This window comes from Chaetodon auriga, chromosome 3, assembly GCF_051107435.1.
Source record: "Chaetodon auriga isolate fChaAug3 chromosome 3, fChaAug3.hap1, whole genome shotgun sequence".
NCBI classification, from domain to species: domain Eukaryota; kingdom Metazoa; phylum Chordata; class Actinopteri; order Chaetodontiformes; family Chaetodontidae; genus Chaetodon; species Chaetodon auriga.
This window is the reverse complement of record NC_135076.1, coordinates 20,501,540-20,516,333: the sequence shown is the minus strand read 5'-3', so window position 1 is coordinate 20,516,333 and position 14,794 is coordinate 20,501,540. Positions and strand designations below refer to the sequence as shown.

Sequence of the window (14,794 nt, the reverse complement as noted above, 5' to 3'; positions counted from 1 at the left end):
AGCGATTAGGAGTCAGCTGACCTCTCATTACGTCTCGGCTAATGGAGCTGTTTGCTGGGCCTGCTCTCTGCTTCAGAAGCACCACACTGTTTACTGTCTCGATACTCCACAAACAAACACACTGGCCCATCCTCCCGCAAACACACTCTCACACACACACACACACACACAGTTATGTGTATGGAAAGAGCTATTATCTCTGGACCCAGTCGCTCACCCACACACAGGGATCAACCACAAAAACACTCAGAATCAAACAATACACATGCCACTATTGTCAGATGAAAAGCTTGTGAATAAGCTTTTTCCAAAAGCCCAAATGTTGAGGAACTCAGACAAACATTTTTGTTTGTTTGACAAATTGTGCCAACTCATGGGGAACTGTGCAATCCCTCAATTTAAGTTCAAACAGGGAATTTACCAAATTTTGAGAAATGGTGGTTTTCACAACGAGGATGACAGTTTGTTTGAGTGTGTGTGGGAGCGCGTGTGCACAAGTGTGTGTTTGTAGCTGTTTGCAGTTTATTCGTGTCTTCTTTTAGCCCTTCATTGCAGACAAAAGTGTTTGCATTGCCTGCCTGTTTGTTTGTGTGTACAGTAGGTTGTTTAAGGAGTGGGTGCCTGTTTACAAGAGCCTGGAAACAACAAATGGGGGATACTGAAAGGAATACTCAGCAGATTTGAATGTTTAAAGAATGTCAGATTTGCAGCAGGTGTGTCTTAGAAATTGAAAACATGTGGTCGTCTGCTGGTCGTGAAGGAAAACTACAATTTCATCACGCAAACAAACGCACGCACGCACACATACGCTGCTCTGTCTGGGTGTGTTATGCATGACGGCAAAGCAGAGGAAATCAAGTCAGCACATCAAACAGTCAGCTTGACCTCACACCCAGCAGAACACACAGGAGGTGTTCTTCTCTGCCCTCAGCCTGCAGAAATTAATGAAATAGCTGCTTGACACAGATATGAGGGTGGTTGAATCTGTCAGCATGCAGTCACTGAATGAGCTGACTTTGGCCCCCGAGTCTTGTTAGGAGAAAGGGATGAAAGAAAAGAGGGAAGAATGTAGAATGCAGAGGGGAAGAATTATTCTTGGCAGTAATTTAGCAGGTATTTGTGTAGTGGGACTTTTCTGAGTGCATGCATTTTAGCAGTGATTTTTACTTTAGTATTACAGGCTACTACCTACTGTATGTGTCATGTGGTAACATAAATCATCCGTAGTTACATCTCCTGCAGTTTCTCCATAAAATAAATGTGGCAAATACGGAACGGGAAATATTTTTTAGTAAAAGGAGACTAAGAGAAGACATGCTAACAGCTCTGTGAGGCTGTGCTCAGGCACAGCGAGGTAAATGCTAGCATCAGCATGCTAACATGCTGAAAAATAGCAATCTTACACGCTGATGCTAATCTGTTTATCATGTTCAGCATCATGCTCACATTTACCCATTAGCACTAAACACCAAGTAGTTTTGTAGGTATTTAGTCAGAAAACAAAGTATAGGGCAAATTTAAAATTTGATGTTACGATGAAAAGATTAAAGATTATTACAATTCATCTTGAGGTGAACGTCTGAGCCAGATTTCATGGCAATGCAACCAAAAGCTGATGGGTAAACACTAAAAAACAAATGTCAAACTTGTGACGGCACAAAAGAAAAAGTCATTAAGGTACATCGTCAGGGGGCTTAACCTGACGTGCCACATGGTTTGTTACACAGAACCATCGGGGAAGTCGACCATGGGAACGGTTTGGAAAAGGGCAGGTACTGAAAAAAATACTCTGCAGGTGATTGGATAAACCAGCTATCATAGTCTATCCACAGCTAATTTCAGCCAATCAGACCATTTGACTTCATAGAAGAGTGAAATTCTTGCCAAAGCCATTTGGGAGAAGAGTGAAAACATCTTTTCCATCGAGAAGAGCCTTCTGTTGTTTGATTTTCTTCCAATGAAGAAATTCACTCCAGTTCTGATAAAAACCAATGTTACAACAGCATCTACGCTAACCTCTTTAGGATCTGCCACTATTGGTTTTGAAAAATCTCTGTCGCTTAACTACGGGCATAGCTGATGCCGATTGCCGAACAGACTTGCGCTTCAGCCGGAAGCGCATAACTTGAAGTTGGCAAGATGGATTCTCATATTGTGCGATCTCCTGAATCCTGCTGCCTCTCAAGGTAACAGAACCATGCATGAACATACAAAATTTTCTGCCAATGCATCGAGTACATGTTGAGATATTTCACTTGATAAGTGAAAACTTTGACCTACTGGTGACAGTAGATACAAAGGTTCACCGAAGTCATTAGGATTCCTCCTCTGGGGACCCTGACATTTCATGGTAGTCCATCCAATAGTTGTTGAGAAACTATAACCTAAGTGGTAGACTAACATGGCTACAAAATCATTATTTGCTTCATTATATAGCTATCTTTTCCATTGAAGGTCTGTATGTGGATTTTACACAGCAGTGACAAGATCCCTTGTAACTGCTTTCCTTCATAAAAACTTTTCCTGTCTCACAGTTCAGTTTAAATATCTGAAAGAAACAAGGATATGAAACACATCCTCGCTTTTGTAAACTGTGAGGGCATTTCTGCATAAGCAGTCTGCATAAGCATAGCAAAACTAGAACACACACACACGCGCACACACAAATACATACACCCACCTTCAACCAGACAAAAACTCACACTCTCCCCTCTGTGTAATCCCATCTGATCTCGCCGACACTCTGTTGTTAGAAGCCTCCTTTCACTCCGCAGCCTATCCCAGCGCTGCCTTTGAACTCGGCTGCCAAGAAAGTGTAACACCGCGTGCCTCTTTCTTTGACTTTCAGGAATGATCAGGAACATTATAATGATAAAATTGGCAGGGGGTGAGGAGCTGAGTGGGAGCAGAAGGCCCTGACAAAAAGCGAGTGCGAGGCTCGAATATTGTCAACGTGTTGTTAATAAGCTGCAGCAGAGAGCCGAGGTGTGTGAGTGTGTGAATTCCTGCGTGTGTGCAAATGTTTGCATGTGCAGGTTTGTGTATGCGTGTGAGCACAAATATGAGTTCTTCTGCTACAGTGTGTGTGTGTGTGTGTGTGTGTGTGTGTGTGTGTGTAGCGGGGGTGATGTCAGGCTACATTACATCTTATTGCAAGGTTGAGTGACACGCAGGATTATCGGCTGATGGGAGAAATTTAAAAAAAAAAAAAAAAAAAAAAGCTTTTATCAGCGTGGGGCTGAGGCCTGCATGTTTGATGTTAGTCTGAAGGAATCATACACAAGCTGAAGGAAAGAGGCAGAGGGGCGGAGAGGAGGCAGGAGGTTGAGTGCCGACAATATGGGGTCATTACAGAGCAACAAGTGGGCCCAGTAGATGAAGAGCATGTCTGTTATCTCACAGATCCTCTACAGCCCCGTCTCTCTACAGGGGGACTGTAGCTGCCGTGAAACAAGCCTCCCTGCACCTCGGATGGAAACGTGTCATCTTTGGTGGGGGAGGTCGACTGATTGTCAGGGATATCCAGTGTTGGTCTGATCATAAAAGATGTGTTTTGAGGATGTCTGAGATCCCATTAAGTCAATTTCAAAGAATCTGTATCAAGTTGAGTCTTAATAATAGTGACATGGGCAGTGATCAGGGGACGTCTTCAGGATTTATCCTCCAGGGACCATGAGTGTCTGCGTAACATTTTCAGGTCATCTAATATTGGGTTTTTCATATCAAGCAAGAAGGAAAGTCAGACCTCTGGAGAGGCCAACAGGCCACTCTATGTGTAAAGTTTGGACATTTTTCCTTCATGTCTCTGATGGTGTTTATTAAGAGTATCATTGCATGATACTTGTGTATTTCCATTTCCATACACATGCCTTAGTTTGAGAAAAAAGCATTACAATTGTGTTCTCCGATGAAATCACTGTCCCTGAGTGCTCCAACTGCTTTCTGTATGAAGTTTGAGCAACAACATGTGACAGATATCCCCGAAGAATACTGACTCTGTGGACTGTGATATGGAGTCATCGTATTTCCACAGTCGGCTATGTTTTGTCATGACTGAAGTTGACAGTGACCACCTGCCCTATCTTATAATGATAATGAAAGTCATGCATGTGCCCTGTAATTCAGATCTGCTCCAAATTTTAATGGTTTCTTCCTCGGCCCATGGTTTTGACTCTTGACTCATGACTTTTGGCATTCTGTCTACCGTTAGGTCACTTCCTGGGGAACCACAGCGTGCTGGACATCCTGAGGCAGGAGGGCTACGAGATCGTCCACATGCCCCCCGATCACCAAGAGCCAGTCACAGAGTGAGTAAGCAGAGCCAAAACAGATGACAGAGCATGTCATTTGATTAAAGTACTGTGGTTACAAAGAAACAAACAAAAAATCTGTTGTTTAAAAACAGAAAAAGCGGACGATTGCTCGGGTTACTCACAGTATACATCTGATGACAACATTACAGTCAGTGCTGTGCAAGTTCACACATCACAAGAGCCGGTTCAAAGTTCAGTTCACATGAGTTCACAGTCCCAAGAAGAGGGAACTAGTTAACGTTCATTCCTCCTTTGTTAAAGGCTGCAGATCTCTTACAATGCAGTCTAGTGCAAGTCTTGTTTTTTGGGTAACTCTCACGGGAGTTAACAACACTCACAAACAGACACGTTTAGTTCACCGTTCACCAAAAACATGAGCTTGAACAGTGAACACCCTCCTTTAGCAGGATCGTGCTCAGCCTTGATGACAGTAATCGTATGACATGACCGACTCTCACAGGGGTGTAGATGATAAGAAAACATGTGCATTGTTTTATTTTGGAGGCTAAATAATTCCCCTGTGATTAAATTATGAGCACTGGATGATTCCAGTGTGGTGTGGATAATCAGTCACAGGTTGCACTTGAGACCTTGAGATCCTGTTAACTTGACAAGATAATAAATGGAAAGAGACGAGCATCACCGCCATAATGTTATGATAATACGGCCACGAAACAGAGCATTTTCGCACTCGCAGTTTTTGGCAGGCGTGCAGATACATGTGGACATACATCAACAGAGGCCTTCAAACGGAGAAAAAAAGAAAGTCCACTTCCATCTTATTCCCTCTAGAGTGGAGCTATTTAACCTCAGTAGATTTATTGAAGTGCAGGGCAGATACGGTCCAAATTTTGCTCTGTAACAAATAAAGCTCAGCTATGCAGGAATCCTTTGATACCTCATCATCTCCCTCACCTTCCTCCCTTGCTGCCTCCCTTCCTTCCTCTCTCCCTCTCCCCCCTGGCTGCCAAAGGCAAGCCGCCAGTGGTGTTTCTGCCCTGTTCTCAGCAGCCACTGGTACCGCGGTCGACACAAACACACACACGTACACATGGGGGAGGTGAGGCGATGCACGGTGCCAAGGAGCAAGGTCGCGCGCACACACACTCAAACTCACACAGAGGCTTGGCGTCCTGCTGCATTTTCTACAAGCCCTCTTAATATTTGTGTGTGTGTGTGTGTGTGTGTGTGTGTGTGTACACCCCCATTCCTTGGCACAGAGCAGCTCCCCTCTCACCAAGGGGGTTGATCCATGGGCCCATAAAACAGCAACAAAAGCCACTTGAATCAGGGTGAAAAGGGGAAAAACAAGGCAAAACAAAGGGCATCTCTTTAAGAGCAGTAAAGACGTCCCCATCCATCCATCCATCCATCCATCCATCCATCCATCCATCCAGCCGGAGACGTCATGAATGTCTCACTGCAAACTGGAAACGTAGCCTCTCTATCTCCCTCCACCTTGTTTGCAGAGCTGTGGGCTTTAGCCAGTGGTTCTGGTTTTTAAAGCTGACAAGTGGACTGACTTACTGTGGTCACAAAACACTTGCGTACATTGCGCGCGCACACACACACACACACACACGCACACACACGCGTGCAACCACATGACCACACACTTACACGAGTCCATGCACTCAGACACTTTTCGCTCCCTGATACAAGGTGACATGACAGGCGAGGAAAAACACCACAAGATGGCTGAATGAGAGGTGTTTATGAAAGCTGTTAGCCTCAGACCGGAGTCAACTGGCAAAGGGTCTTCGCGAGCGATTATATGACTGACAGACAGAGCAGCCGGGTTTGGCTCCACAGTAGCTTGACCACGGGCCTGGAGCTATCATCACCATGACCGGGGGAGGGGAGTTCAAGCCTGTAAAAGTAGAAGTACAGACATCAAATTTATAATGACTGGACAGACAAAACTAATTATGAGTGAGCTGAGGAAATCATGACTATGATCCATCCTACAATCCATCATATCATGTTTAGATATCTGACTCCGTCATCTCAAACTCTGACATGAGCGCTGGAAATCCTGTCACTGCATGTTTTGCTTTCTTCTGCTTATTTCGGTCACTGACATGATGTGTACAGTAGGTTCTTTCTGATCTACCTTGAAACGCAGAGTTGCAGGAGAGCCATATTGACAGGAAAGAGAGGAGAAAGTATGAGTAATGGGTGGAAGAAAGAGGAGCATGGCAAATGTTTTCAAGGAGAGGCCGGCGATTCTGGGTGGTCCGCTTTGGGCAGATGTCAGTTTTGACGCAACAGTACGGCCACAAGAGTTACAACTTCCTGTAATGTTGCCTGTTGGGTATTTCTGCCACTCAGTACAGCGTTTATAGGGCAAGGCACCCTATGTGGTGTTCATGCCCTTGACTGAAGTCAAGAGTTTTAAGTGGAAAGCAACACAGTGGTCAGAAGCCTCAAACAATAACGTTCGCCAGCAGCCACTCTGAAATCTTAGCAAAGCAAAGCAGTCGTGCATTTTCAATAATGATCAGCTCAGATGCACAAACGGCTTGTTTTCTGTCTGTAAGTCAAAAGTTGAAGTGATACTGTTGTATCCACAAAGGATTTATATGGTCTAAAAAATCTGGTTCTTCCTGGTCCAGGAGTAAACCAGCCGAGGAGCCTGCAGCGGGGTCCAGCGAGGAGACCACTGACACGTCTACCACCAGCTGGCTCACCGGTCCACCAGACACGGAGCTGGAGCTGGAGGAACCAGAGAACATGCCCGGCCTCGGAGACGAGGAGCTGCCCCACATGCTGCTCCCCGACAGCCTGAGCCAGCTGGAGGAATTCGGACGACACAAGCGGCCTCGCAAAGCCCACCGCGGCCACGGCAGACCCCGCCTCTTCAGTGACCTGTGGGTCCGCATTGGGGATAGGTGAGATATCTGTTATGATCTGGTTGCTTTAGTTTTTAGATATTCAGCTCTATAAAGTAACTTCATGTGTTGGTAGGATTTTTTGGCATTTTTGTTTGAACATTACATTTCTCTCTATTCCAGTACTACTCCACCACCCAGTGTGAGGATCATCAATGGATACGTGACAGTGGAGCCTCCGTTGACCCATCAAGAGCAGCGCAGACAGATGAAGATCTACGCCACAGAGCGGCGACCCAGTCCGGCTTCCTCCACCCCGCCCAACCCCAGCTCGGCCCCGCCAGCCTTAGTCCACAGCACGCTGACGCTGTCCTGTATTTTAACCTGGCTGTTATCACACATGCTGTTCACGTCCTGACCACAAGACAGCGTTATCTCACAGACACACAAACACTCAAGACACCACTGCACCCAGCGGTGGAATGTACCTGATAAACAAGGAACGACCGTCAGCACTAGCAGAGAGGAGATGGAGGACAGGGTGTCCTGAGGCAGGACAGTGTTGCTGTCGGCCTCCACCCACAGGGACTGATCAGCTCCAGCCTGCCGAAATGCCAAGTCTTCACAAACTTGTCACGTCTCAAAATGTGTGGAATAAGCTCTCAGCCATGACACAAGCAACGAGCGTGTTGGTCTCTAAAGGGTGGGGACTTCAAACCTCATGAAAGTATGATGGTAGACCAACGAACACATACCACAATGAAGATGTAATTTTGAAGCGTGGAATCGTCTACCTAATAAAAAAAAAAAAACTGTAATACTGTATAGACTGACACTAATAATGAGAATAGGACATACTAATAACTGTTGTAACTCTGTGATAAATGAGTTGAATGCTTACAGTCGGACAGTACTGTGTAGGAGGTGGAGCACTCAGTTGCCACTTTTTGTAAATTGTGCATTTTGTTCATAAAGAAATATTGTATATTTATTATTTCTGGAAGAAAAGAGTATATTTTCTTGCTTGTTGAAGACAAATGGAAAAAATAAACTTGAAAACTGTCCAAAATGTTTCAAGATTCATTTCGTCAGATCATTTTCAGTGGCCAGGTCTTGGAGGAAAAATAGAATCAAATAGAACAAATCAATAGCAGCCTCCTAAAGACAGTGAAGAAAGACAGAATCTCCTATGCTTTCCATGTAAATTCTTAATATTTGTAGAATTAAAGATTGTATTTTTATATAGAGTTATTACAGAAAGCGCTCCTTGAATCATGTGGTATCAGTTTATTCATTTATGCATTTGACAGGCACATTCATGAACCAAAGGGTAAATGTGTCAGTGTCAGGCTGAATTTAGTGTAAATAAGTTAGCAAATGAAAACACAGTAAATACCCATAAATGTCATACTGAAAACATAATTTGAAAGTTATTTAGCATTTCAGCTGAACATTAGCGCAGAGGAGGAAACATGTGCAACAGGTGATCTCAATCTGCCACCTGCTGGCTGAAACTAAGAAAGCACCACTCGCTTTCTGCCTCTGCTACTAACACTGCAGCTGCATCAAACACTTCCAGATAGGACTGGGAGACAATTTGTAAGATGTCCCACAGTCTGTTACAATGATCAGACCTCAGGGGGAAAACATTTAGGCCTACTTAATGCTGCCTACTTAATGCAAGCAAGACTAGCTGCCTTAGTAAAGCACTTAAATGGGTTAACAACAATCTCCACAGACAGCTATATGAGTGCAATGACGAGCTCGGAAACCAGCCGACTCTTCTCAAAGGGACCGTCATGAAATATTGGCTGACTATACTGTGACTCCACATGTGAGTCAACGACAGTTTGAACTGAATTCTTACTGACGGCGTGGATAATGGCAACTGATTGTATCACTTTGGCTTCATGGCTGTCATCTTGTTCAGATTATTCTGTCTGACGAGCACAAAATGTGTTTGAAGGAGTTGAAAGTCTGTTTGTACATTCTTCATGTCTCAGGGGAAGTTAAATGCTTTTTCTAGAAAAAGCATTATTTCAAATTCCACATTTCTGTTTAGAAATGTTCCAGATTTCAGTAAAGGAAAAAAAAATCAGTTCAGGGAACCTGACCACTAAAGTCACTTAAGATTAGGTTGATTTTCTCATCAAATCTTTTTAAATAATTACCTAAGATGGACACTTTGCTTGCTAGTTAATGTAGCAAAATATTGTCTTGAATGGGTAACATTAACTAATTCATCCGGGCTCCTGGGGCTGATCTGGTGGGTAAATTGTCTAGCTTTCCATTTGCAAATTACCTTAACTGGTGAGAAAGCAACCAATGGCAGATCATGTAGGGTAGCTACAGCTAGCTGGTTAGCGTTAGCTTGTCTGCTCGCTAATGTTATTGCTAGCAGTGGAGCTAGTTGGTGGCATGGTGCCAATGGTCCCAATGACATGTGGAACATTACACCTAAATCTGACTGTAATCATTCTCCACGGTGATAACTCTGTTGTGTGTGTGATTAATAATGTTTGAGTTATGAATGCTTGCTAGCTACCAAATTATCCTGGGTTGCCTATTAGTGTTACATAGCTAACATGCTACTTTAGAGAGAGAGTCATTTCTACATGAATCATAGTGCATTCATGAATATTGAGACTAATCTGACTCCATAGTTTTTGGTCTGATGCTTTGCATGACATCAACAAAGCAGCACTCTTTAAGTAAATGAGAGGATATATTTACTGTAGAAATGTGGCTGACGTGTTTAAAAACAACATTCACATTGACTATACAGCCTACAGGTTGGAGAAACAACACAAAGGTGGAGAAGCAGTCACAGGTTAAGAGTCCACAGGAAAGTACAGCAAAGTGAAAGATGGACGCTCTCCACTTACAAGTACCATCTCGCTGTCCTTGAACAGGACACTTGACCCCAAGATGCTCCAGCTGAACTGCTGAGTGGCCAAAGCAGAATATTTGGGTTGTAAAGAGTCAATCTGTGTCTGCAACATTATAAATTAATAACTTGTTACAATATATAACAGACGAGTAGTTTAAAAAACACACGAACTCACTGTGACATTGCTGTAATTAGCACTTTAACCACTAAGTGGCGCCACAGTCACAAAATATCTTCGGCAACAGCTCAAATGGGACAAAGTGCTGTCTGTGAAACGCTGGTTAAAGGCCTCATAACAGAGCCTGACACTGAAGACATGCAGACACAGAGGTAGGCACTGATTTCTGAATACCATATGTGAATACTGAATGTGTGTATAGACACACTTTAACAAAAAATAAACAACTAAATGTCACGTGATAACTGATCCAATTAATAAAATTTCATTGTATATTTTGGATAAGCCAATGAAAACCAGACCCTCTGGTCGGACTTAAACTTGGTAGTCCAGAGAAACTGTATTTTGAAATCATTACAAAAATATAGACATAAGTATACTCGCAAATATTCTAAGATTTCCAAGTGTTTGTAAAGATTTCTGAGATTTCTTTTAAACTAACCAGTTTTTGCGATGTTTATCACAGATACACACATTTCAAGGTCAGAAAATATCACAGAAGACAAAACAAAACCTTCATTACTTTTTGTTTTAGGTTGTTCTTTTGCAAGAAGATTTTAAAGATGTAAAGCATTTATGAGATAATTGTATTTTAACCCAATTCAGCTATTATTTCTGAGCAACTTCTGAGCAAAACATACAATTTTATATTTGATTGTGTAATAATAATAATAAAATGGAAGAAATATTTTAGTTTGCCTCAGTTGAAATGCATCAATTAAAAGTTTAGCATTATTAAAATCAATCATAATGTGTGCCTGTGATATGCAAACTTAATCACCAAACAATAAAGAATTAAAAGATCCATGTCAATATTTCAAAAAAGCAGAGTAAATAAATCTGCTCAACCCTGTAAGTAAAACATATTCCACAGATTTAACTTGACTGGACACTTATTCAAAAGTCAACAAGTAAAAATAAAGCGAAATAAGCCAAATATGTAGGTTCATGTCTGAAGTACAGTGAGTTTAATTTTGATATAGCTTTAAACTGGTAATGGTCCTCTTTGAATTAAATGCCTCTAATCAATACTAATTGAACAGTAGAAATAATTATAGAGCAAATTTTGCTTCAATTTTAACTTAACACTTATGTTTCAAGAGAGCCTTCGCCTCTTAAACAGTCTCCTCTTAAACGGTGAAGAGCAAGTTTTTTAGAACAAACAGCTTTTTCGCCCCTTAAGCCAAGACAGGACAATATTTGCCTTAGCTAGAATACCATTTTCCCTGGACTTTGGGGTGTTGTTTGAAGGAGTGGGGGCCTTGACAGGGCGCTCCGAGGGCTGACCCTCAGTCTGCCGGGGACACGCCGCCAGCCGCATATAAATAAAAGATTACAGTGGAAAATCAATTTCTGAGCAAACTCATTAAAAATGCCCCTCACCTTAAATGATTCCCATTTCCTTCCATTCAACCTGTTAACGCCTAGCTGTCCCTGAAACCGACCACCCCACCCCCACTTCCCCGCCACCGCTGCCTCGTCCCATCCCTCCCACCTCTCTCCCCTCCATCCTTCCTTTGCCCTGTTGCTCTCCCCCGGTGGTAATTACTTGCACAAGTCGTTTTTTGCCCTTTGATTTGCACCGTTTCACAAATGAAGGTTAAGTTTGTTTAACCGTGGTGGATTTGCCAGTCATGTTAAAGCATATAATGTGGCAGGTCCTTCGTTTCTCCGCACACCTCCGGCCTGCCTTCCCCCCCAGTCTCCTTCCCTGTTGGCTTGGGCCTCTTGGGGAGGAGTGGGGGGCTCCAAGGTTAAAGCTTACTGGGCCTGAGGAAGCCTCTGCAGTAGATCAGGCTTCAGACCCATTGACTTGCCTGAAAGGGGACCAGGAAGTTGTTAAATATCACCTCTGGTAAAAGGATTAAGAATCAAACTGCATGTGTTTGCCTTGACAGGACGTTAAAGCGCTCACAGAGCGTCGCTGAACTGATGGGGTGGAAGAAATAGAAGCAAGATAAGGGATCATTTGTTAACTTCTCTCAAGGTCTTGGACCTAGAAGCTTCTTCTATTGACATATACTTTACAATGTATATGACAAATGTGGCGCAGTAAACAGCTGAAAAAAAAAAATAGAAACGCACAATAGTGAAAGGAAGCGTTGTAGTGTTTTCACATTTCAGCACTGTGGCCTCATCTTTGATCAATAACTCAGAGAGGGAAAGTCACCGGAGCCAAGGTGAACATCGATCTCCAGCAGCTGGAGCTGTTAAGAGCATTTCAAGTGTGTGCTGCTTTGATGGTTGAGCTGCAGGTCGCACACCGATTACGGCAATAACACACGGAGGAGTTTGTTATCACACAGCCAAGACAACGCATTGTTGTCTCTCAGCTTATCATATCTATTGTAGCAACACACGTAGGCGCTGAAAGCTACGCGAGGAGCGCCGGCTTTGTCTGGTTGTTGCCGAAGGATGTTTTCAAAATGGCATTTTCTTTTTTTTTTTTTTGTTTGTTTGTTTTTAACACCAGATCTGTAATTGCGTGCTACAGGGAACGTCTGTCTACCCTAACCATGTCCTGTGTGGTGACTGTTACCACATATTCCGCTGAAAGCTTTGATTCTCTGTCTAGCCGAGGGAAGCCATAAAGCTTTGGGAAAACAAAAGTGTGTTTAGCCGCAGGGCAGATAGCTCTTCTCCCTCTAGATAATCCTGCTGATAGCGAGAGGGGAAGCGGTGCTGTTTGGTGAGCTCTGCTAACTCACAGCTCATCTGTGTTTGTGCTGGTTGAGACATTATTCTCTCCCATTGTCCGGAGTCCTATTGAAGATGTGTGGCTTTGAGCCGTCGGATTGAGCCCTGTGGCCTTGTAGTGCCTTAACACGGGTCAGGTGCAAGTCTTCCAGGCAAGACGGCGTCCGGTGAAGGTGAATCAAAGCTCTGCTCATGATGAGGCCGTCATGTTATACTGAGTAGTTTTGATTTTGTTTAGTTACATTCAGTGTGTCAACGAGCCTCTTCTTGGTGATTAAAACCTGATTTAAAAATGGAACAAGGGGCAATAATTAAAGAATAAGGTGGTGTTATTTAATTCGTATCAAACCCCTGAAGACACCAAAATCAACAATACATTTTTATTATTAATTATTGTAAATCCATGCCATATAACTCCAGTGTTATCCAGACACACACATAACAGGGCCATGCTGGTGCGCTGGGTGACTTATTCTTTCATTACAATGAATGGATATATTGCTTTTTATCAGAATATATTTATGGTCAGATTTGTTTGTAATGGTGAAAATCCCAACCTTATCCCCCATGACTGTTAATGAGGATATTAAATTCACGTACTGCATCAAATGCAAACTGCATGCATTACTACGTTGGAAATAAACTTGCATTTAAGGAAGGAGAATAGCGAACTAGCTATGTTGCACGACCGGTTCTGTATTTCAACATACAGTAGGGCAAAATAGTTTGTTTTTGAGTGCAGAGGTAGAAGGAGTGAATGTGTACCAAGGAGAGTAAAGTAGGTACAAAGGAGAGAGGAATACCATGTGTGCTTGTGTGTCCATGCGTATATGTGCATGTGTGTCCTTGTGTGTGCATTGAAAGATGGTGGTGAGAGTGTTGTGTTTCACAGTTTTTTGCCATGATGCACTGCTTTATTATTCTGCACAAGGGGCACTTCACATGCGGAATGGGTTCTCTTTGATATCGACAGCAGCTTGAGGGAGAGAGTGCACTCAAAAACAGGCGCGGGCGAATTTATTCTGGGAAAAAAACAGATAGTTGTGTACTTCCCTGGCAGTGGTTGCCGCACATGCGAAGAGCCAACCGCTTTGATGCTCCAGCAGTGACACTCCACACGCTAATGAAATATGGTAATTACAGCCACATGAAAGCCCTCCTAGACAGAGCTGGAGAAAGGGTATAAAAAAAAACAAAAAAACAAATATGACTTTATCCAAAGATACCTACTGTGATTAATTCTCCTGTTCATAAACATATATTTTCTGCTGTTCACTTGCTACAAAGCAGTGTGGGCCATCAGTTGACCCAGGAACTGGCGAGGGGGGAAAGGTCCGCTGATTAAGAACCCTATTGTTCCCTTTCAATAGAAGACTCTGTCTGCTGGAGAACACAGGATGGAGGAGTGTGGAAAAAAAGACCTCCAAAGAGAGTGCTCTACGTGCCGTGCTCTGCCGCTCGAACAGTTTTCTTTGCAGCCGCAGATATTTTCTTCCTGATTTGAAATTCACCCAATCTGAACGGCAAAACTAACTCCGCAGCACAAACACTTGGCTCTATCGAACGCCTCAGAAGTCCCATTTGTGGAAAAACTGGTAACTTGATTGTGGGAGGTAAGAGATTTAAAGGAAAGTATTATGTTTAAAGTTTACACAATGGAAATTTGAGCAATACGCCTGCATTTTCCAGTCAAGCTCCAACAGTGCCAGATACTGGATGACCCAGAGAAACAAATCAAAGTTCACGAGAGAAGGACCGCAGCTTGATATACCGTCAGTTCCTTTTTTTGAAAACGGAAATGGTTGCATGATTGTGCTGGAGGATGGTGAGTGGGGCAGATTTGGATGGATGGTAAATTTGGCAGTGGGTTTTTGCTGGAGATGGA

The 14,794-nt window shown here is 43.2% G+C and overlaps 1 protein-coding gene across 1 annotated transcript in view; it reads left to right on the top strand.

Annotated features, from left to right (window-relative positions):
• trabd2b (TraB domain containing 2B) overlaps positions 1 to 8,209 on the top strand; it is a 62,785-nt gene extending 54,576 nt beyond the window's left edge. The window contains exons 5-7 of the mRNA XM_076726628.1: positions 4,211 to 4,307; positions 6,929 to 7,204; positions 7,328 to 8,209. Coding sequence (XP_076582743.1) covers positions 4,211 to 4,307; positions 6,929 to 7,204; positions 7,328 to 7,562 — 608 coding nt within the window. The 3' untranslated portion in view covers positions 7,563 to 8,209. The remainder of the gene's footprint in view (positions 1 to 4,210; positions 4,308 to 6,928; positions 7,205 to 7,327) is intronic.
• The last annotated feature ends 6,585 nt before the right edge of the window (positions 8,210 to 14,794 follow it).